The sequence below is a fragment of the Hydra vulgaris genome, chromosome 05, assembly GCF_038396675.1.
Source record: "Hydra vulgaris chromosome 05, alternate assembly HydraT2T_AEP".
In the NCBI taxonomy this organism is placed as follows: Eukaryota; Metazoa; Cnidaria; class Hydrozoa; order Anthoathecata; family Hydridae; genus Hydra; species Hydra vulgaris.
The window spans coordinates 40,150,666-40,177,038 of record NC_088924.1 but is presented as its reverse complement, the minus strand read 5'-3'; the positions used below and the strand labels follow the sequence as shown (position 1 = coordinate 40,177,038).

The 26,373-nt window shown below is 26.8% G+C and overlaps 1 protein-coding gene across 1 annotated transcript; it reads left to right on the top strand.

Annotated features, from left to right (window-relative positions):
- The first annotated feature begins 19,728 nt into the window (after positions 1-19,728).
- On the top strand, positions 19,729-24,870 carry LOC136080052 (uncharacterized). The gene is made up of 2 exons (XM_065796677.1): positions 19,729-19,795; positions 23,724-24,870. The coding sequence occupies exon 2, from the start codon at positions 23,731-23,733 to the stop codon at positions 24,700-24,702; it is 972 nt and encodes a 323-aa protein (XP_065652749.1). The 5' UTR covers positions 19,729-19,795; positions 23,724-23,730; the 3' UTR covers positions 24,703-24,870.
- Positions 24,871-26,373: the final 1,503 nt, after the last annotated feature.

Genomic DNA, 26,373 nt, shown 5'->3' with positions numbered 1-26,373 from the left:
AAAAATTCTTTTATAATGGTATTAAATGAAATTTTAAAACAACGTCTTTTTCACGGAGTTTTACAGCGAAAAAATACATCTAAAAATTTTCTCTTCAATTTCAATGTATACAAAAAATATAATGCATAAAAGTTAAATTTTTAAATTTATTTCACACACAATACGAATTACAAACGGCAGCCATCGAGTAAGTTTATTTATGATTTTTTTAATTATCAGTTTAAACCTTTTGGGAACCTTATGGGAAACCTGTCAAATCCCCAGATCCTTCGGCCCTGATAAGAACCAGTTAAAACCCAATAAATCAAATTTGCTTTATTTTTTAACTATATGGGACCCGTCCGGAAACCAAAATACTTACCCGTTAAAATCCCGTTTCCGCAAGCTCAGACAAAAACCATACGGTACCCGTCTGTCAATGTTGGCTGGGTCTTTGTCTCGCCAAACAGTTTTTCTTTTTTGAAAGTTCCTTCAACCAATTTGTTAAACTTCTTCAATTTAACTCATTAGAATCAATTAAATCAGCTTTATTTAATTTCTGTAAACTTTCAACAAGTAATGTATTAATGAAACCGATATCTTTGGGTCATTCTTAAGTGCAACTTGAGCAAGCTTTTGTGTTCAATAGTAGCGAATTGCTGAAACCAACTTGATCAGCAACTACATTGTGATTATATTCGGTTCGAACTGGAACTCTATGCTATAATTTTTATCAACCATTATATCGTAATTAGAATCAATTTCTTGACGATTGATAGTATTTGTCAAGAATTGTAAATGTTTAATACATTTGCAAATTGGAAATAAAGATAATGCTGCACCTGACGCGATCAGGCTTTGTCACGTCAGTCATTAAAAATTATCTAGTAAATTATCAGTCATTTAAAATTATCTCGCAATCATTTCCAGAGTATTTTTATGGATTTGACAATAAAAAAAATAATGTTGTAATAATGTTACAACAGATTGATGTTGTAATAATGTTACAACAGATTGATGTTGTAATAATGTTACAACAGATTGATGTTGTAATAATGTTACAACAGATTGATGTTGTAATAATGTTACAACAGATTAATGTTGTAATAATGTTACAACAGATTGATGTTGTAATAATGTTACAACAGATTGATGTTGTAATAATGTTACAACAGATTGATGTTGTAATAATGTTACAACAGATTGATGTTGTAATAATGTTACAACAGATTGATGTTGTAATAATGTTACAACAGATTGATGTTGTAATAATGTTACAACAGATTGATGTTGTAATAATGTTACAGATTGATTCTTTTTAAAAATGAAAGCAATTATAATAATAAAATTTCAACAAAAAGGACCATGAGAGGACCATGAGAGGACCATGAGAGGCAACATGATGTTAACCCAGATTAATAAAATCAGTTAATAGTAAATTTATTGTTTGACATATTTGCCAAACTTATATAATTTTTTCATTTATAATTTAAAAGTAAAATTTGCTCAAACTTTTTTAAAAAAGGCTTTGAAAAAATATCAAAAAAAAAAACATGTCTTAATAATAAACCAGTTACCCCCTATATGAATATAAGTAGTTTATTAACCTATGTAAACACCAGAAAAAGTTGAGCATTTTTTCTTTTAGCGAAGTCTCTATGAGAAGATAAAGCAGTATTCTATACACATACATAATTTTTGTTATATTTGATGCAAGTAATCTGCGATGCTTGAACTAGACTAAGCAATTAAAGCCCACACAGAAATATGAAACATTTCTATTGAAAAACTTTTCATATAAAGGAAAACGAACAGATGTTCAGAATAAACACAGATTTGTTTTAAGAACAAAAAGATTATACATGATAATAGTTAACAGTAATTTTATCGTTAAAGTATACCTATAACAAAACAGGGTATATATATATATATATGTGTATATATATATATGTATATATATATAAGTAATATTTATAAATGTATATATATATATATATACATATATATATGTATATATATATATATATATATATATATATATATATATATATATATATACATATATATATGTATATATATATAATATGTATATGTATATATATATATATATATATATATATATATATATATACATATATATATATATATATATATATATATATATATATATATATATATATGTATATATATATATATATATATATACATATATGTATGTATATATATAAGTAATATATATAATATGTATATATATATGTATATATATATATATATATATATATATATATATATATATATATATATATATATATATGTATACATATATATATATATGTATACATATATATATATATATATATATATATATATATATATATATATATATATATATATATATATATATATATATATATATATATATATATATATACATATATATGAAGGGCTTAGTGGAAAAAGTACTTAAGTGTATTTTGAGAGTTTTGAGAAAAAGTAGGTCAAAGTTTTTAAATTGAAGCTGAAATACCTTTTATTCATTTTACTCAACTGTAACATTTTTTTTTATATCCAGCACACACTGCTACATATCTAAACCAAGTTTTATACTTGTTTTGTAAAAAATAATGATTTTGTAATAAATAAGATGTTTTGCACTTAGGTACTTTTTGCCCTAAATTTTTATTCTCAACTTAATTTTTAAATTTACCAGCAATGTTTTAAATCAATAAATGTTTTTGTCAATCTATAATAGTCCCCTTCTCACACCCTGTTTATTTATAATTAAAGCAGCTGTTAGTATGATGTTTAATTAATAGGTAGATAACATTTCTGTTGCCAGTGTTAATTTCATCAGTGATCATCTGCCTATTAGTGTAGGTTACATAAGATGGAATAATCTACTGATACTTGTTATAGTTGCTATTTGAATAATACCGACTGGAAAATCATTTTATTAAAAGACTGTCTTTAAGGTAAACATCTAATGGCAAATAGTAATATTCTTTAACAATAAACACACTTTTTTGACAAGATTCTGTTTATGATTATGTCAAAATGTTTATTTCCATTTAAATTTTAAACAAAAAAGTATAAACACAAAGTGAATTTACACTATTGGTCAACAAAAATAGTAAAACAAATGTGATGTGATAATTATTTACAATCTTGATGGTAACACTATTTACCATAACAATTATCTATACAAATTTAAATTAAATTAATGCCCTATTCAAAATCATCAGCTTGCTCATCCTCTTCTGGAGACATTTCTATAGGTTTGAGGGAAGTGTAAAAAGTTACACTCTCTGGAAGATGGACATGCGACAAAAGTGACATAATATCATTAAATTTTGCTTTTTTTATTGGAAGAAAACCGTTTAATGCCAAAGGGCAATCTTTAATTGCCGATTTTAAGGTGCTCAGTGATTTTCCCCTTTTTAATAAATTTAAAGTGGAAGTGAGAGGGCCAGTCATTGAGCTTCTGCCTACAGGGTTCTTCAGCCTTTCAAATAAAATCCCTCTGAGACTGGCAATACCCTCTGGCGCTTTAATTACTTTATCCAGGCTAGATTTAAAATCTTTAACCCTTACAACAGGTCTACTGGCCATTTCCAAATTAACAGTAAATGGATGTTCGACATACACAATTTTCCATGAACTATTAACGCTTGATTTGGCAATAAGATTTACTAGGTCGGAAGGCTTATGAAACTTATCTGTTTTTAATTTTTTTTTTCAATCCTGCCAAAGTCTCTGTCACATGGCATTCTGCTGTGACCAGGAATAGGGTACTTAATAACAACTTCACTGAGTTTATTATTACATAAATTTTGCAAAAAAGTAACAATGTATCGGTTCTTGTTTTGTGAAAAACAATTATCTGTGAAAATGACCAGTTTCCTAATCGACTCTGGCAATTTATCTATATAGTGTTCCAGACATGAAAGAACTTCATTGGGTCCTTTGTGAGCAAAGTTTTCGGCATAAATGTACATCGAAGCATTTCCAGAGCAAACATCATGAATGCCAAGGTTATGCACAGCCAGCTGTCTTTTGTAGTATTCCTGACCAATCCCAGTAACAGGTAGAAGCAGGTTCTTTTGAAAATCCATAGCTATGACTTGAGAGTCATCAGTAGAAAGAGCAAGATGATTGTCCTCTCTTATCTGCTCGTAGAAGGCATCCCCTTTTCTTTTGTGAACTTTATGTTCAGTTCTCAGTTTTAACACCAAATCATTATTTATGTTGACAGAGGCAGATTTAATATCAGCATTAAATTTTTCACATGTGTCACACACATCTGTGCGTGGAAACCCAAAACTAATATTAAATTCATAGTTGAAAATATCTCTGTAGATCCATTCTTTGGCGATAGTTTTCATGTCTGGGTGTTGTTCCAAAAACAACCTAAACATCTCAGAAATGTTAAGGTCAGAGGTTAGGTAGATCTTTTTTCTATTGTCTGCTCGAGAATAGTGGCTTTCTCTTGCAGGAAATGAAGAAATATGTTGACGGATTGCTTGGCGAATCTCATTATTAAGTTTTTTGTGAACCCCTTTTGTAGGGGTTCTTCAAAGTCAAGGACTTTTTTTTCAGGCGTGATTCCTTAATACCGTGCAGAGCACAAAAAGCATTTTTGCACACACGTATAGGAGAGCCAGTTTCTTTTTCAAGTTTTTTTCAAGTTTCTTTTATTGTGTAGCTGTAGCTGCTACGGAATGTTTTGGGGACTGCCTGACTCTGTTTTTGCCTAATAATGTTTTCTTCTTTTACAGAAATGCAACCCCTTAAATAAATGTTTTGTTTCTCATGTTCGGCAAGCTCATTAAATTCTTTTAAAATATTACTCTTTTCTCCATCGTTAAACTTCTCTAGGCATTTGCACTTGCAGTCCACATAGTGCTGGCTCCTTTCATCAACATCCTTTCCCACGTGGTTTTTGTGCGCATCGCCTGCAAATATAAAGTTTACATTTTACATTAGGCTACAACATAAAATGAGTTAGGTGAAGAGGGCGTAATACTAATAGTATAGATAGGTTAATACTAAATCTAGTAACTAGATCTATAAACTATAAATTAAAAAAAAATCAAATTAAGATAGGGCCTACTATTTAAAAATAGAACTGAGAACTGTTTAATTCAATAGAAATAAATAACTAAGGCTAATATACGTGTAATTTAAAACAGACTAGATCTAGATTTTACATAATATTAATAATAAAGTCCTCAAATCGCCGAAATTCTGCAGTGATAACAGTACTGTGTACAGTCTGTACAGCATGGAAGCCGAAATTATAGCATCATGCCTCATGGCATGATTTAAAGTAAAGTGATTTTTTTTTTTAAATATAAGTTAGTATACATAGCTATCTTTAATTTCATTATTTTGATTACTCAATAAACAACATATCTGAAGCTTCTGCACGCTTTATTGCAGTCTTTGACCATTTATTTGGTGTAGATTTTCTTTTTTTCCCAGTTTTGTTTTCACTTTTCTCAACTACGGTGTCAGCCATTGTTGTTGAAAGTAACAGGAAGGGTGTGACTCTTTGGTGCATTCTTAATGGCCGGCAGTATTTTTGTGATTGGTTGGTAACAGATAAGAACTTTTTTCCCTAAAGATCAGCACTTAAGAACTTTTTCTTCAAAATTTTACCAAAACAGCTGATGTATAGTATTCGATTTAAGCTACTTCGGTACTTTTTCAATGGCCCAAATTTTCAGGGATGGTTTAGGGGAGATAATCAAATAATATACCGGTCTTAACTCATTTTTGAAAAAATGTAACTTAAGTACTTTTTCCACTGAGCCCTTCATATATACATATATATATGTATATATAAGGGCGGATCCATAAGGGAGGGGGGGGGGCGATTGGTTCTCCCTATATTGTGGAGAAAATAGAATTAGCCTCACCATGAACTGATCCAATATTTTGAAAATCTATAAGCAAATTTGTGCGGTGCATCTTTTGCGTCCACACTTTTATAATTATTGTTACAAACAACAACTTTTTAGATTATAATATAGCATAATTAAATTGCGGTACATTTAAATAAAACCATAAAATGTATAATACTTAATATTTGCGTAGCAAATAGAATTAGCCTCATCATTAATTATTTTCAGTTTACTTGTTTATTTTGATCTGGTGATACGAATTTGTGACATTTTATTTATTATTTGTTTTTTATTATTATTTGTTAGTTAAACAAAGACTGTAAAATTATGGCTTATAAAGTTTTTAACATTTGGTTTTTGATACCTAAACTTTAAATGGGACGTGGTAAGGGTTTTACGAATGAAGTTTTAGCAATAATCAAAGCATGTAAAGATACTAATCTTTAATTATCTAACCGGGAAATTATAAAGAAAATTAAAAGATCTACAAAAGTGTTTAATAATTTCTTCAAGATAAAATATAATTATGGAGCTTTTAAGGAAAGTGGTGACAACCATAAATCGCACTAAACGAGTTATTGTACGTCGTGCTGCTGATCAGCACATCACCAAATCTCAAATTCGTGTTGATTTACAATTACCTGTAACTGTTTAACGTGTAAGACAAATCTTACATGAAGATCCAAACACAGTTCGGAAAAGCGTAAACCAAGACCAAAACTTACTGTTCGTCATAAAGAAGTTAGATTACAATTTGCAAAAGAACACGTCTTCGCAGGAAGAGTGGCATCAAGTTCTATTTAGTGATGAAAACAAGTTCAATCTAGATGGTCCTGATGGCTATCAATATTACTGGCGCAATGTTTGAAAAGAATAAGAAACTCAAATAAATCGTAACTTTGGTGGTGGAACTGTTATGGTTTGGGGGGCTATTTCCTTTGCTGGAAAGCAACCACTAGCATGGATTTCAACAAAAATGAATTCACAGAACTACATTGACTAATTAGAAATTAGTTTGATTGAACATAGTGAAGAATTGATGGGTGAAAGTTTCACTTTTTAACAAGACAATGCTGCTATCCATAACTCAAAGCTTACAAAGCTAAATTTAGAGAGAAAAATATTCACGCAATTGAATGGCCCGCATGCAGTCCAGGTCTTAACCCAATTGAAAATCTATGGAGAATACTTGCTAGCAAGGTTTATGAAAATGCTAAGCAATATAAATCCGCATTGGAGCTGAAAACTCGTATTAGAAAAGCTTGGAATGAAATATCTATGGAAACTATCCAAAATCTTGTGACTAGTATGTCAAGTCGCATATTTGAAGTCATTAAAAATTCAGGAAGCGATACTAAATATTAAATGAGCGTAAAATAATATGTTTTTTGTATTTTCTTGTATACAACGTAAATGAGGCTAATTCTATTATCTCCACAAATTGAATAGTTTTAATTTTTTTCTACTTGTAATCAATTAAACATACCAATTTATAAACTTTTTCATTGTAGTGGAAAATAAAAAGAAATAGGGTAGATTTAATAATTGTTTCATTGCCATTTTTGTTAAATTAGAACAAAAAATAAAGGTGAGGCTAATTCTATTTTCGCCGCTGTAGGTTGCCCCCTCATACATCATTTGAAAAAACTGTTTTTTTGCATTTAGTATTTGTAAAAAAAAATTATTTAAAAAGCATACTTGATTTGTTAATTATTTTAACAATTTATATTACAATTAAAGTTCTAACTGATGATTTCCCAACTTCGCAGAACAGTCAATCATGTTTTCAACATTTACTGGAACTTTTCTGTGCACATTATCAGGCCAATCCGACTAGTCTGTTTTTTGTCATTCGTGCTCTCAACCAATTGTTAATTCTTCGCAAGCTTGAGAAGCTACGTTCAGCACTGGCGACAGTTACAGGACATGACTTACAATATTACATTAATTTAACAGGTTTGTATTAAGTAAATGATTCTTTCAAAATTATAAAAAACAATAAGATTAACTGAGATAATTGTAGAGATAATCATTTAAAAGAATTTCAAAGAACAAGACAGAAAAAAGCTGAAAAACATTTAAAAAACTGTCTGTTGCAAAACCAAAAAACTTAATGAATATTATGTGTTGTAATGTTTTATTTGCAAAAATAAAAACCATGGTAAGTAATAAAATAAAAAGAATCGAGAATTTAGAGATTCCTATAAATTCTCTTTAGCTTTTAAACTCTCAACGTACTATCTAAAAGTGATTCAATTAAGTTGTGTCTAGTGGTGTTTAAGTAATGGAAAAAAATTACTTAAGTAATTTAAGTAATTTTTTTTCAAATAACATAAGTAAGTTAAATAATTTTAATTAATTTTAGTTATTTTCCAAACAGAAAAAAATTACATCTAATATTACATTTATGTGTGATACGGTACTATATAGGAATAAAAAATCATAACCTAACTAAACTTTCAAGAAAGAACGCTGGAAACTTAAAATTTCTATCAATTTATCACTCAAAGATATTCTCAAACTTCTAATAATAAAAAAAAAAGTCTAGAGAAAGAAAGCATCTTTCTGTAACAATTGATGATACTAATAAAAACAGTTAAATTTTTTTAACCATTTTTGAACCGTCTTTTGATATTTCAAATTTAATCATTTCTTTTTTGATGCAATGAAAAACATTTATATAAGCCTTACTTTTTTATTAAGTTGGAGTTTTGAGTATCAAATGGTGAAGTTCTTCATTCTTATTCTTTTTTCGTAAAGATTCAAATTTGAAATTCAAAAGTTTTAGCATTGGAGGCTTTACATTCAACTGTTAATGTTTTAGGATCTTCAAGATCATAAGAAAGACGTAAATACATATTTCCTGCTATAATTTCTTATAATTTATAACATATGTTTTTTTGGATAGTTTAAACTATAATCTTTTTTTTGGTAAAACAAAACCAAGAGGTTTTGTTTTACCATATCAAAATTAAAACTAAAAGTTATAATACTTTAATTTTAGGGTTTATATTGGAGAAATATGAACCCTAAAATTAAAGTATTATAAATATATATATATATATATATATATATATATATATATATATATATATATATATATATAATATATATATATATATATATATATATATATATATATATATATATATATATATATATATATACATATATATATATATATTTTTTTAAACATCTTTGCTTCCAACAAGGCTGCAAGCAGCCACTAATTAAAGTTGGAAGTTACTGAAAGAGAAAAGATGAAGATTGTAGAGCAAGATAATGATTGACGGATGACTTAAAAGATTACAAATTATATGAATCAGGAAAGCGTTTTTTGCACCTTGTCTAAAAGAGAAAGGGCATCATTAGAAGAACCGCCCCAGATATGGCAACAATATTCCATACAAGGCCGGATTTGAGATTTATAGAGATAGAGAATAGAATCCGAAGTAAGAAAGTGACGAGCTCGATAAAGAGATGCAACCTTAGCAGATGCTAATTTTGCAACTGATTTGATATATGGTTTCCAAGAAAGATTGGAAGTAAGAATTAGTCCTAAAAGATGAAAAGTAGGTGACTCATCGAGTACATCACCGTTCATAAATATAGGAAGATCTAAATTATTGTGATAAAGAATGGCTGAAAAAAAAACTGAGTTTTATCTGAATTAAAGTTCACCAGCCACTGTGAGCCCCATGCTGTAGCAGAAGTGAGATCCTTTTCAAGCTCAAATGCCCCCTCCAAGCAATCAGAGGGTGTTGGTTAATATAATATATATATATATATATATATATATATATATATATATATATATATATATATATATATATATATATATATATATATATGTCTAATTGCTCTGTTCTTTAAGAATATTGAGCACTATGTTTGTATATATATATATATATATATATATATATATATATATATATATATATATATATATATATATATATATATATATATATATATATATATATATATATAGGGTTACCATATGGTAATTATCGAAAAAGAGGAGATTTTACTAAGCGTGTTAAATGAATGGGGAGTCCCCATTATTTAGCAAGGTTGTATCAGGAGTGGACTCCTTTTAAGAAAATTAAATAAATAAAAACCTTTTATTTATTTAATTTTCTTAAAAGGAGGATTTTATTTCTGTCTAAGGCAATTGTAAGACAGTGTCTCACAATTATTGAGTCTTGATTAAATAAATCGTTTAAAACGGTATTTTTTAATATAGAATAAGTTATTTTATATTGAAAAATACCATTTACAATATAATTTACAAAATACATACAAAATATATACATACAAAATAATATACGAATGATAAAAAACTATATAAATGCAAGCAATGAAATAAATCTTTATTATATAACTTGTTTCTATTGTCATCTTGTAACCATTATTTATTTGTATTTAACTAATCACTTGCATCAGTTATCAATTTTACTGTCATAGACCAATCATTTGTTGGAACAAAGCAAGAACTATAAACAGGGGAAGATGAATCATACCAAACATATGTTTTTGTTGAAACGATCTTTTTAAATAAGTCTTTGTTTGAAAACAAATACTTATTGAACTCATAAATTGGAAAATTGGTCACGGCACAATCATTTATTAACATAAAAAAAGGCTTTTTCTTTTACAAATATATAGAGCCCTAAACACGATCCCGAATAGGGATACTGTCAAGCTTCATCCAAATGAAAGCGTTCAACCCTTAGTATTAAGACTAATTACAGGTCAAAGGTTTTGTAAATTGCGTAATCTTGACTTATTTATTATTGTAAGATGCATTAGATAAATACGATTAACATAAGGAAATTTGTTTATCTTTGTGAGAAACAAAAATGTATGATCCAGCTGGCCAAATTTTGAATTTGGCTTCACAATTATTTCTCCCTTTCTTAAACTAGAAAACATTTTTTTTGGACGACATTATTAATAGTGTCGCAATTCTTTTACTTTTTAAACGTCAAATTTAAATTCAAGGAATAATTTCTTATGTAGTAAAAACCAAAATACTTTATAACCTTAATTTAATTTAACGGTCGCAACTTTCGTTTTCGCAAGTTTGGATACGCGCGCATTTTTCAATATTGTGTAATGAAGAGAAGAGAACACGTGTTGTTTGAGCATTTTCAATAAATTGGCAGAATGACAAAAAAAAATTTACATTTAATAGTTTTTACATTTTCAGTTCTATATATACTCAAAATTTAAGTATTAAAAATGAAATTTTTATAAAAATTAGGTAAAAATCTCCAAAAAGAGGAGATTTAATGTTTTTTTCTGAAATCCCCCAGATGCTTATTTTTTGCCTTAAAATCCGGAGATATGGGAACCCTATATATATATATATATATATATATATATATATATATATATATATATATATATATATATATATATATATATATATATATATATATATATATATATATATATATTAGGGTAGGTCGATTTTAATTCCGCATATTGCGTAATATTGCAGTAGTTGGAGACAGTTAAAATATGATTACTCTCAAAATTTGAGAGATTTTGGATGAAGAATTGCTTGGGGATTTAAATTCTAAGGTTTGTAGGATTATGCGAAAAAACACCTTAAAAGGCGTTATATGCAAAAATTGACGTTTTACATATGTTCATATTTATTTTTTTTTTTTTAATTAACTGCATTTCTGAATGATTTAAGTTTATAATAATTTATAACAATTAAGCTAATTTTATAACAACTTGTTAACTATTTGAAGATTATAAAAGTAAAACTTTAATTCTTATATTTACATAAGAATATCAAAATAAACATTATTTTTACAATTTAAAACATTTTGAACATGGTTATATATTTTTAGGAAAAAATTTTTAATTAAAAAATATCATCATAAGAATGGAAATAATGCCTTTTTGAAACATATGGTTTACGCATCTTCCTGCTAAGTAGTTTAGTTAAAATGCAGCTGTGTTGATTCTCGAATCCATAGACATATTGAGATGCTTGGGACACAAGTTTTACCGCTCGCTCGATACTCAAGGAGTGAGATGGAAAGTCGGGGATTTCAGGTTCAACATTATTGTCAATCATATATTGGATTTGCTCAATTGAAAAATTTTGTGTTGTTGGGGACTCCGTAAATTTAGTATTGATGATGTCAACCAACTCATACCAATGATTAGCATTAAAATTAATTTCCGGAATTTTCTTCAAATTTACTTCCAAACTTTTGTTGTTTACTCTATAAATATAAATCAAAGGCAATTACCACATTTTATGTGTCTTTTTTTTAAAATTTATTTTAGTTAATTATAAAAAAAATACCTTTGCCTTAGAGTCAGTAAGATTTGAAAACCAAAGTTTCGTATACTGCTGTCATTATCTTTCAGTATGGCATAAAGAATATTTTCAGGTTTTAGACACAATGCGTTGCTTTTAATATTTTTTTTAACAATATATTTAACATCATCAAAGGGGAGATTATTTATTCTAGTAATAGTAGAAAAAATAAGGCGTGGGGATTCGTGAAATTTTGAAAATTTTTTTATTTCGAACCACGCTGGAGCGTAAACCTGAACAATAAAATATACACGTTTTTTTAAAGAAACGGTTGGTTGATTATCTCTAGTATACAAACAAAGAAGGCGAATAGCTAGTGTTAACCACCTTGAATGGTTAAGCGGTCCAATTTTATAGGCAGCACATTTATCAGAAACTTTACCGATTAATATTCCTTTGCAATATTCACATAAAAGTCTTTGATCGCAACTAAGGTCTGTTAGTATTTCTTCTGGAATATATTTATCTACAATTGGGTTTTCAATACATTCAAACAAAACTTGATTTCTATCCTGAATATTTTCAGCACATCTTTTGCCAAGTAGACCACTGAAGCTTCTTGGCCCGGTTGTGTCACCATCAAGTTTCACAAAAAGAGCTAGTAAACGGAAGATCATTTTGATGTAAGGCGCATCCAATTAGATATAGTTTTCTTTTTAAAAATTCTTCTAGTTTTACAACTAAGCCACTTATTGGTCCAGTATTGGTAGCAGAGTTATCAAGAAGAACAGCTTGTATACTTTCCAAACTGTTATGTTCTTGTTAAACACTGAACGTTTCGGTAGCAAGAACTAAGCCTGTATCACCAGTGACAGGAATCGTCCTATGAGTCAAATAATTTCCACTCGATTCTCTATCTTCATAGGTAAATGTGAGGTGATGTTCAGGTTTAATGCATTTCTTTAGTACTTCACCTTGAGGTGAGTTTATTACTTTACTTGTTTTAGTTATCTGATCGAGCTTGCTATCAACCCAAAGACAAATTAACTGTTTTGTTTTTTTAGGCCCTATCTAATTTGCATTTATCAATCAAAATATCTTTTATATCAACATCATTTTTCAGGAGATATTTTATGTCATATAGTAAAGCATTTGCAAGGGCTGCACCTACGTTTGACGAACAATTGTTTCTGACTAGTTCCATTGTAAATCTTCATCAACTATTTTTTTTCGTTTGTTTTCGTTTATCAAGTCTTTGAATCCTTTTGACAGAAAATCTATCAACGGAAGAAAGTTGATATGCACCTTTTAGACCAATTTTTTTCCTCTGATCACGAAGATAAGCTCTGCCTTCAAGAGGTACTTTATTACTTTGAGAGCAAAGGCATACAATATGTTCCTCTATGCAATTTTCTTTATTACATGAAACTTTTCTGTCACTACAGGGAAACACATCTAATGAACAGGAACATGCAGAAATATCAAAAAGTTTGTCTAAGTTTGCATCAAGATTTCTTTTAGCGCTTGCTTTTCCGTGCTTGCGATTAATATCCTTAACAAGTACGAGAAGATCTTTAACTTTCCTATTAATAGAATTGTCCGTTATATGAGGTAAACTTGGGTTTACTGTAGCCCAAATTGATTTTATGTTATTGCTTATTTGCTGAGTCACTAATACGATATCTGCATTTAGATTTATATGAACAAAGTAGTAATAGTACTGAATAACCTGTCTAAAAGTGCTTGGATCTGTTATTGATAATTCACATGGGCCACCACAATTTTTTTTTTCACTTTTCATCCGTGTAATAGTAGCCTTTACTTTTGGCATTTCTCGTGAACTAATTATAAATGTAAACTGTATTAAAGTATAACACTTAGAGTCATGGGTAACAGCGTGACTTTTTAGTGGGGGTTAAAGCACTAAAAAAACCTAAAATATCAAAACTTACTATTAAAAATCGGCTTTGCTAAAAAATAAAGAAACAAAACCCTTTCGAAAAAAATTGGGAGCCCATGGCCCCCTCGTTTTCAAAATGAGGGGGCCATGGACCCCCATCATTTTCATTCAGGAATTGAGTAAAACCATAAGTTCCTCCGACTAAATTAAGTAAATCCATTAGTTCCTTCGAAAAGTTGCAAAACAAAAATTATTTAGTATAAACAGGTAAAAACATTACTCTAAATATAATAATCATAAGTATTTACCTTTGGTATTAAAAGATTTCTTTAACTTGCGATTTTTTTTTGAACCTACTTTTTAATACTTAATATTTAATTTTAAAACCAACTTTTAAATACAAACAATATATGAAACTTTTAAATACAAACAAGAACTTTTAAATACAAAGAAGATTTGCAAGATTTAAATTTAAATGCGTGTAAACGATTTAGCGAAATTTTATTGGCTTCTTAAAACGATTACGCTTTTTAAGAAATCATTTATTGGTTACTTTATAAATTCGAAACGAGATATTTTAAAACGAGATTATTATACTTAAAATAAAATATTTCAACGTTTGAAATAAACAATTAACCAAAACAAATCCAAAATTAACACTTGAATTGTAAATCCGCAAGCCATTTTCAAACCAGGATACTTGAGATTTGGCAAAACCTCGTTTCTAACCTAGACACTGTAACTGCAACATTACGCAACTTAAAATTAAAAAAAAAATACTAAAATCGTATATATATATATACATATATATATATATATATACATATATATATATATATATATATACATATATATATATATATATATATATATATATATATATATATATATACATATATATATATATATATACATATATATATATATATATATATATATATATATATATATATATATATATATATATATATATATATATATATATATATATATACATATATATATATATAAATATATATATATATAATTATATTTAGATGAAAAAAAACAACTGATTAGCGGTATATATATATATATATATATATATATATATATATATATATATATATATATATATATATATATATATATATATATATATATATATATATATATGTATATATATATATATATATATATGAAAATTTCAATGTATTTGCATTATCCATTACTAAATTATCGGCATTAAAAGATTTGCGATGGAAGCCTAATTTTTGAAAAACTGTATTTTTTCGCATTTTAATACGTTCATAACTTTTTATGTAATACAATAAATGCATTTTTTTTAATTTACTAAACAAATGTAACTTAGCCTAGTTAAAAAACAAGGTGCAGCTTATTTATTTGATTTCAGAAAAAAAACATCAGCACACAAAAATTGAACAATTTTCATTAAATTGAAAAAAGTACAACTTTTATGCCATTATAACCTTTTTCTAATGTATAATAAACTAAGTATAATTTTAGAACTATAATCTCTACCATAAAAGTAGAATTAAAATTTAAAAAATCTTCATTTATTGTTTTACAGAAAAAATATAAACATGGTTAAAAATTGCCATTAATGGAAATCGACAAACTTTGGGCTTAACTAAAATAGTCAGTAAAATTTTCTGATACATTGTACCAAACTAATAATGACAGCAAATAATATTCATATACAGTATATTATTTAGGAAATAAAATTTTCATTTATTCAGTAACATGTTAAAATGACAGGCCATTATATATTATGACATAATCTTATAATTTAACACGCTAATCTCCACCATAACTAATTTTTAAAAGTATTTTTACATAAACTGATATTACAATAAAACATTTTTATTTAGCAATACAAAAGTAATGATGCCGTACATACATTATTTCAAATCAAAAAATTGAAAATTGTCTATTATTTGTGCTTTAAGGTACAATTTCGGCTTCCCCAGAATTTCTTGAGCTGATGTCACAGGTTCCCATAACAGGAATAATGCTGAAAAGTAAATTTATACATGAAAATAAAGATTAGACAGTAAACGAATCTTCTTCAATATAAAATTATGCATGTCTTAGATTATTAAATAAAATTAGGCTGTAATGTTAAGTAATGACTGAATATCTGATTAAATTCATAATTTAATACATTGCACATCATTATTAAAAACATGATCATCAACTAAACTAATAAAATTTATGATGGTTATTGACATTTGTAAATAGTTTACTAATAATTTACTTCTCATATTTTATCGGAATATATATTGCCTCACCAGATGTCAGTCAATGTGTTGGATACAGAAGTGGATTGTATATTTTCATATACTCTGATATTTCTGAAATTTCAAAAAAGAAATAAATTACAAAAATGTATGCTACCTGTTTATTGTTATTGCTGCTATTTGTCGTAATTAAAATTATATTTACTTTTTTTATTTAAGCTTTCTTTAACTGGAATAACAAGCGTTCTATTGATATGCTCACTGAGAGTATAAGCAGCAAGACCATTATCTGTTATTCGAAAGGCATGGAAAGATCGGGTTCCTCTTATTGGATAAGTCATCTTTCGGTGTCGAGTCTGTAGAAATGATTGGCATTGAGAAATAGCTAACTTATCAACATAAATGAATCTAAAATTAAAAATCATATATATTCATTACTATATCATTTTTACTAATTATTTTTCATACTTTTTCATTCATTACTATTTTTTAATTATTTATTTTTTATCATTTATTTTTTTATTTCAACACTGATTCCACCATTTTTTGCTTTCAGTTTTCTTAAGCAGGGACAACATATCTTTTGGCCAGGAATTAGGGAGTTGTGTATGCTGTGATGAACAAGAGTTATAGGGGTTAAATTCTTTTTAATTACCTTTGTGTGAAGATTCAGAGGATTACAACAGCTACGAAAATTATTGCCATAGTATCAAAAATATTCCATTTCATGATGAGTGCAAATTGTCTTCAAATTTTGTACACTAATTCCTGTTCTCATGCAAATATTTATGTTCATGTGTTATATCACAAACATCTGACTTTGTGACATAGGATAATTTGTGGCACTCTTGATTTAAATGATCACCTAATGAACACGTATTGTTAGTCATTATGCCTGAATAATAATAAATTTTAACTATAAACTCTTAGTTTCATTTTAGAATTTGCATTCAATGTGCTATTTTAATAACAAATATCAGCTATTCAGATTTGATATTAATTGATTACATAAATCAAATAATATCAAATCTGAATAGCTGATATTTGTTATTAAAAAAGCACATTGAATGCAAATTCTAAAATGAAACTAAGAGTTTATAGTAAAAATTTCAAATGCTAATAAACTAGTTTCCTTAGTGACTACAATGTCTTTAAAGTGCTTACAACTATTTAAAAATAAATATGTTTTTAAAGATGTTTTACTTAACTTTATAACACACTATGAAAGAAAAACGAAAACCTAATTACTTTATTAAAAAAAACTATTTAGTTATAACTTAAAGTTTACTATATTTTACTTTCATTTACACACACACACACACACACACACACACACACACACACACACACACACACACACACACACACACAAACACACACAAACACACACACACACACACACACACACACACACACACACAAACACACACACACACACAAACACAGACACACACACAGATGTATAAACGCTCATATCTTTTAATAGGTGTCATTATAACATGTTACTGAATAAATTTCCTAAATATTATACTGTATATGAATATTATTTGCTGTCATTATTAGTTTGGTAAAAGGTATCAGAAAATTTTACTGACTATTTTAGTTAAGCCCAAAGTATGTCGATTTCCATCAATGGCAATTTTTAACCATGTATATATTTTTTCTGTTAAACAATAAATGAAGATTTTTTAAATTTTAATTCTACTTTTATGGTAGAGATTATAGTTCTAAAATTATACACAGTTTATTATACATCAGAAAAAAGTTATAATGGCATAAAAGTTGTACTTTTTTCAATTTAATGAAAATTGTTCAACTTTTGTGTGCTGATGTTTTTTTCTGAAATCAAATAAATAAGCTGCACCTTGTTTTTTATCTAGGCTAAGTTACATTTATTTAGTAAATAAAAAAACATGCATTTATTATATTACAGAAAAAAGTTATGAATGTATTAAAATGCAAAAAATACAGTTTTTCAAAAATTAGGCTTCCATCGCAAATCTTTTAATGCCGATAATTTAGTAATGGATGATGCAAATACATTGAAATTTTCAAATTTTTCATATTTTATTATTATTAACATAATTTCAAAAGAAGAGCAAAATCTGAGACATAATGCCACCAACTTAGATAGAAAATTGTTGAAATCTACTGGAATGACCCTGAAGACATGTTCATTAGAGGAAATATCTAGTTAAAAAACATTAAATATTAATTTAAGCATAATTTTATGCGGTTATTTACACATTAATTTGACGTGTTCCAAGAAGCTATTTTGCATTTTTTATTTATCAACTTTTTACGCTACTATTGTTTTAAATTAACTTTATTGACTTTTTAAACATTTTAAACTATATTATTTTAATTAAGAATATCTTTTTCGCTTAGCCTTTTAAAAATAATTTAACATAAATGTAATCATTAGTTTTTATGCATCGAAAACAGACAGTTATCGATATTTTTTTTGCTACTAACCTTTACTATTAGGTATCAGATAAACTATCCTTCAATATCTTCCAAACATTTGACTATGTAAATCTCATGCTAAATATATGTAAATAGCCATGCATCATAAATATTTTGCAACTTTTTGCAATAAAAAAGGTTATAACAAAAGTCTTCGGTTAATGGTCAGTTGATGAGAAATACTAAACATGTAAAAAAGATGTTTTGTACACAAAGAATACCAACAAAATTTTTCATTACTGTTATAATATATAAGTTTTGTAAATATAAATCTAAAAAAGTTATTTTATGACAAATACATGCATCGAAAAGTAATATTTTTAATGTTTACACTGATAAAAGTTGTCTTGTCCATTAAAAATATTTCGTATTTTTCACCAAAATAATTAATTTTTTTAATATTTATTTTTATATTATATAATTACATGTTTATTACTTTATTTATGCATTTTATATATAAATATAACTATTTTATTAAAAAAACTAGGAAAATAATTTTGGCACAATAAACTCGATTTTGTCCCACTGTGCAGAGCTCAAAAAATTCTGAATGAAAAAGGTGTAGGGAGATATTAGAAGTTCTGAATAACCATTTATATATGATGGACCAGGAAAATTTAATAGATTCTTGTCGATAACAGGTTCAATAGTTCAAAACTCATGCAAAAACTCAGAAAAAAATATCACTTTCAAATTATTTTAAATGTCACAATCAATAATTAATTATATAAAAAATCAATAAAAGACGTTTTTTCTAATATCAACAATAAATATATTTTTTTTTTTAGCAACTTTCCTCTGTTTAAAGCCATTTTATTAACAACAAACAAGAAGGCGGCGATTTCTATTAAATTTAATCGGTTATTTTGATTTTTATTTAAATTATGCGGAAAACTTTTGATCTTTTTTGTTTTGATGGTTGTGAAATTTTGCGTTACGTAGTTTATGGACGATCCCTTATAAACTTTTCCACCGCGAATATAATGGCAAAACAACAAATTTTAGATATGGAATTTTAGATGTACGGAATTTTTATATAATAGTATGTATATTTATGGAATTTTGAAACAGCCAAATTTAATTTTATTGAATTTTAATTAAGAATATTTAATGTATATTATGTATAAAATATTATATTATGTATAAAATATTAAAGTCTTAATATTTAAATGTATAGAATTTTCAAATAGTAACATTCAAATGACATGAAGTTTTTAAATAGTAATTTTAGATGCACTGTATTTTTTAAATAATATTTGTATTTATGGAATTTTGATAAAATATTATTTAATTTATAAATTTAAATAATTTTAATAAATTTTATAAATTTAAAAAATATTGTTTATACTTTCCATAAAATTAAATATTTTATATTCAATTAGAATTATAATTACATAAGTTAAATATAAATATATTTATTATATACTTGTTATTAATACTTAACATTAATACATAACAAAGTAAATTACAATTAAATTTAATAAATGTAAATGTAAAGAAATTCTGAATAGTAATACTTGAATATTTTTTAAATAAGTTAATTTAGATGTATTGACTTTTTAAAATTATAACATTTAAATATATGGAATTTTGAAATAGCAATACCTAATTGAAAGGGGGCATAGTAAAAAAAATCACTGATTTATGATCCCCATTTCACTTTTTACCCGCTTGTATGCTTTCAACAACCCCCTCGCCCTCGGCATTTCCCAAACACATAAATTTTTCAAAACATCAAAAACAAAAAAGATTCAGTTAATTCGACATATCTACGTTTCATAGCATAATATTGATTTTTAAACTAGTAAAACTCAATACTTTTGTTTAAAAAAAAAGTTGAGTTTTAGAAGAGATAGTCAAACTGCGTTTGTACTTGTTGTCTTATCACCCCCTTCAACGCATTTGTTCTTTTTTGGGTAACCCCCTCCCCATGTCTGTGTACGTACTTTGTTGAATTTTTTTTTTTTTTTTAGCTGTTTAATAATATATACAAATTCGAAGCATATAAATAAAAATAAATACTGGCGGGGCAAGAAGAAGACTTATTTTAGCCTTATCACCGAGCCCCATTCTCACGTATTTACAAAAATTTACAGAATCAAAATTTATGATCAAGTGAATAAGAAAAAATCAATAAGATATTTTTAAATAATAAATAAGATATTTAAAAAATAAATAAGATATTAAAAAATAAATAAGATCATTTGCTTAAAACCTAAAAATTTAAACTAAGATTTAAAAATAAAAAGTAAATAAATTAATATACACCATAGAAATAACATAAATAAAATAGTATACTTCGAAGAAATAACGTAAATAAATTAGCAAACGCCATGTTTGCTAATTTTTACGTTATTTCTATGAATTCTCTAACAAAAATGTTGATAAACTCAGTAACATAATTTTTGTATTAATTATTTTTTTGTATTTGAGTTTTAATTAAAAAAAACATTTAAAATTGGATATTTTAAAATCCATAAGTAAAAATGCCTGTTTTGATTCATTTTTAAACTGCTCTATACTAGTTTTATGTGTATTTACAATTTTGGGAAACATTTTTCACAAGTAAGGTCCAGGATAAAGAACTGAATATGAAGTTAGTTTTGAATTATATTTTGGGACAACAAAGTTGTAAAAATATTTTAGGAGATAACCCTATATTTGTTTTATACATGAACATTAAAACTTGGTGCAAGTTGATTTTATATATATTTAATGCTCCAAGTATACGCAGAAGAGATTCACATGGTACAGTTCTATCAGCTCCGGTATAATCTGATATTAACGGTATCGAAAACTTTTGACAGATCAATGAAAACTCCTAAGGTAAAGTAGTTACTACTGAATGCACTTGATATTTGATTGACTAGTTCAACCACTGCATATTTTATTGAATTTTTTTTTGAAGCCAAATTGTTTTGAATACAACATGTCGTTTTCTGATAAGTGATTAAAAAGCCTTTTGTACATTATTCTCTCAAGTAATTTTGAAAAACAATGTAAAATAGATATAGGCCTATAATTAGAGATATTTTAGTCATCTCCGGACTTAAATGTCGGCGTGATTCGTGCAATTTTTAGCTTTTCAGGGACACCTGAAAAGCTTTTTTACCTGTTTTAAACGAAAGATTAAGTATGTGAAATAACGAGGGTTCTACTATATTATATACTGATTTTACAACATTAACGTTAATTTGATCAAATCCAGCACTGTTGTTAGTTTTAAGGTAAAAAAAGGTGGTTTGCAATTCAATTAGTTTTAAATTAGGTTCATTCATAACTTTATCGTAATTTTTTAAATAAGATTCAAATAGTGTTGAATTCATATGAATTTTTAATGCCAAATTCGGACCAGCATTAGTAAAGAAGCTGTTTAGTTTTTCAGCAATAACTGATTTATCATAAATTGTTTTTATCAGTTGTTATTTTTTTTGGCAGAATATATCTTGCATAATTATTTTTTTTGATTATTTCTTTAACTACACTCCATGTTTTTTTAGTGCTTCCGGTGGCTTTACTAAATAGTTTTGCATAATAAAGGTTTTTTGATTTACTTTTTGTTATTCCAATATTTTTATAATTTTTATGTCATTTCGTTTTTTTCAAGTACTTATCATATAACTTTTGTTTTCTTTTTGAAGATTTTAGTAACCCGTTTGACATCCATGAAACAGTTTTGGTTTTTACAATAATTTTTTTTTTCAGGAAATGCTTGATCATATTGCTTGCAAAATTGATTTAAAAATAGATCATATGCGTTGCTAATATCATGCGATTGCAATACCAGATTCCAATCAATGTTGTCTTTTAAAAGGTTTTGAAATTTTTTTACCGAGTTTCCATTAATCTGTCGCCAAAATATAATGGATTGAGAAAGAATACTGTTAAATAATATATTGTTAGTAACTAGGAGTGTTGGGAAATGATCCGATAAGTAAGTTTTGATTATGCCTGTGTAAAGACGGCTATTAAGATGGTTATTAGTTATTATATTATCAAGAAGTGTCGAAGAGTTGTTAGTCACTCTCGTTGGCTTAATTATTGTCGGAATTAAATTATTTTGAAGATGAGTATTTATAAAACTGTTAACATTATTATTGGAAGCATGGTTTTTTAGGTCAATGTTAAAATCCCCAACTAAGTAGGCATGACTTAGGGTTTTATTTATATTTGTTAAGAATGGTTTAAGATGAGTTTTAAATTTTTTTTAAGCTAGTAGATGGAGGTCTATATGTGGCATTTATAATTTTTTTTTTTTTGTGGCTTTATTTATTAATTTGATGCATAATGACTCACAATCTATTTCATTTACACGGAGATAATGACGTAAATTATATCTAATTGAGTTGTGAACAAAAATACATACGCCCTCACCAACACTAAAACCACGTGGTTGGTGAACTTATGAGTAATTAATTAGCTCAAATTGGGCATTTGTTTCAACACGATTCCGTTAGACAAATAATTTTAAAATCGCGTTTTAATTCATCCAACAAAAATCTAAGATTTTCAAAATTTTTATTTAAACTTCGAATATTAATGTTTAAAATTGAAAAACTATTTTTATTTTTTTGAAGATATTGAGAAGATTCAATAACTGTATAGTATTTTTTGTTTAAAGTTATTAGAGTCGTCGACGTCACTGAGTACGACATTTTCATCTAAAAGTTTAATTAAAAAGTTTTCCTTCATTTTAAAGAAAAGCATATATAAATAAAAGCAAAATAGTTATTAAAATAGTTAGCAATAGTCAAGAGAAAAGTAATAAACCCTAACCCTCAATGACAGGGATTCGGAATTTCTTTCCCGAATGCCTCTCAGAAACCTTTAAATAGTAATTATTCAATGTTTAGAATTGTATCGATTACAAACAAATATGTAATGAATTTATAAAATTCGAAAATTGATCATAGAAAAGCACTATTACAGTTTTTAGTAATATTTTTTAGAGAAATAATGGATGTCAACCAGACGCTGACTGTCGAAGAAGCTTTTGATTCTGGTGAACCCGTTCTGCTTTACAATCCGACCTATAAGGAGTATGTTTTTGTAAGCAATGATATGATAACTGGAGACAACATTGTCGAATCGCATCCCTATCGCGACGAGCCGAGAAATCTCTTTGTCCTTCAAAAAAAAAGTGATTCGACTGGTTTAATATACAATCCCACATACAAACGCTGGCTCTTTGTGTCAAATAATAAAAACGGTTCTGATCATATTGTAGAAGCGCACCCATATGAGAATGAAGAGAGAAACAAATTTTATTTTGAGCGTGTTGACAATGGCAATTATCTACTGTACAACCCATCATACAAAGAATACGTGTTTGTATCAAACGATAAGGAAAGTCAAGATCATGTCGTCGAAGCACATCCTTATCCAAATGAACAGCGTAATGAATTCAAATTGGTAATGGTGGAAAACCCTAAAGTTAACCATGTACAATACTACATGGATCAGATACAGACGCTAAACGCAATGCAACCAGTTACTGTTTCTGAAAAAGAATTGATAAATCGCACAAGTCTTGTGCAGAGTATGAGCATCAACGTTTCAAAAACGGAATCTTACGAATCTACCTATACTTATACTAACGGATTTAGGATTGAGTTTTTTGCAAAATTTAATGGTGGAATACCTTGCTTATTCGGTGAAGAAGTTTCTGTAACTACGGAAACTACATTCAACTGGTCTAATTCAACCACAGCTTCATCCTCATTGCAAATTTCTGGCGGGTTTACTATAAATGCTGCGCCTAATGGAATCACTACGGCATTTTGCAAGATACAACTCAAAAGAGCAACCATACCTTACAAAATGACCTTAGTTTCAAAAAATGGCAATACATTTTATTCATATGGCAACTATGAAGGTGTGGTGTTGATGAGTTTGTTTTGTGAAACCGATGAAAAACCTCTCAATTAGGTTTCCGTTAGGATGTTACAACAGAATCAGTATAGTTTGCATGACTTTGTTTTATTTAAGGTTAAATAAATGCCCTAAACACTCAACTTTTTGAACTTAATTCTTTTATATACATTTTGCTATTTTTACAGTACTCCTTTAATCCTAATTACAGATTTCTTTTATATAACTTAAACTTAAATATAATCTTTAATTTTAGAACTGTAGTTTAATCTTTCAACATTTAAAAAGGAACTTGAAAAAGTAATTTGTTTTTATAAGTAAAAGTTATTAACAAAAAAAAACATTTTACTAATACTTGAAAAAGTTAATTGCTTTTTCAAGTATAACTTAATGAGGTAAGCCATTAAAAGTAAATTACTTTGAAAAGTAATTTAAATTTTACTATAAAGGTAGTTTAACATGAAATGTAATTTATTTTTTGTATTTTAAAGTGAGATATTTACGAAGTCATCTAACGTAAATATAATATTAAAAAAAAACTCTTACTTTAAAATGTTAAAGAAAACTGCATCAAAATGATAAATTACTTTTATATGTAAAAGTAATTTGCAAAGACAACTAGGAATGGTTCGTTTACTTATTTAGATGTAAAAACGCGAATTACATTTAAGCGTAAATTACTTTACAACTCATTAAAATATATAATTTATTTACATTTAAAAGCCTTTTTTTTTTTTTACATAAAACATGTAAAACATATATAACATTTTACAAGTTTATAATTTTACATTATATCATGTAAATCTTAATTATTTAGTTTAGTTTTTTAAATGCGTAACTGTAACTTGAAAAAGTAATTTATTTTCACAAATAAAAGTAATTTGCATTTTCATGTAATTTTTTTTACATAAGTTATATAACGAGTAAAACTTTATTACTGAGATTAAGTTTTTTAAATGAGTAACTGTTACTTGAAAAAGTAATTTACTTTTACAAGTAACAGTAATTTGCATTTTACTTTCACTTGTAAATGTTACTTTGCACAGTGGTTTGAATGGTGGACATGAGTAAAATATTTAATGTTTTGAAATTAAACTTTAACATATTTTTTGTATACTTATATGGCATGCGGATTTAAATTAAAAAAAAAAGGTAAAATTTTTGTTTATTTCAAAAGTTACGGCACAGCAAAGTTGAACAATTTAGAAAAAAAAAACACTTTAAAACCCAACAGAGTTTTTGAGTACACGAAAAAAATTAATGAAAAAAAAAAAGAATAAAGTTTCGAAAATTATTATTTAACAATAAGGGATAAAGAGCCTACATAAAAATACATTTTTCTAGCTAATAATAATTATAACAATAATAAAAATAATAACAATAATAAAAATAATAATAATAAAAATAATAATAATAATAATAATAATAATAATAATAATAATAGTAATTCAGGAAGAAAGTTGAATAATTTTCATAAAAGTGATATAAAAACTGTGAATTTTTGCACATGATTTTGCTGTAGTTTTTGAAGATTTTTGTCAATTTCTCAAATACCGCTAATAGCGCCATACTAAACCTTATATGATTTATATGAAACCACTGGAAATTTGGAAACTGATTTCCAAACTAAAAAATAAAAGCTTTCATTTGCTTAAGGTGGCCCTTAGATGCTGCAATGCTTAAGGTGGCCCTTAGCAGTTTTTAAAAAAAACGAATTTTAAATTGCTA

Bases quoted from the DNA above. Each gene is read 5' to 3' on its own strand.
- LOC136080052 (XM_065796677.1), top strand. From the start codon at position 23,731: ATGGATGTCAACCAGACGCTGACTGTCGAAGAAGCTTTTGATTCTGGT.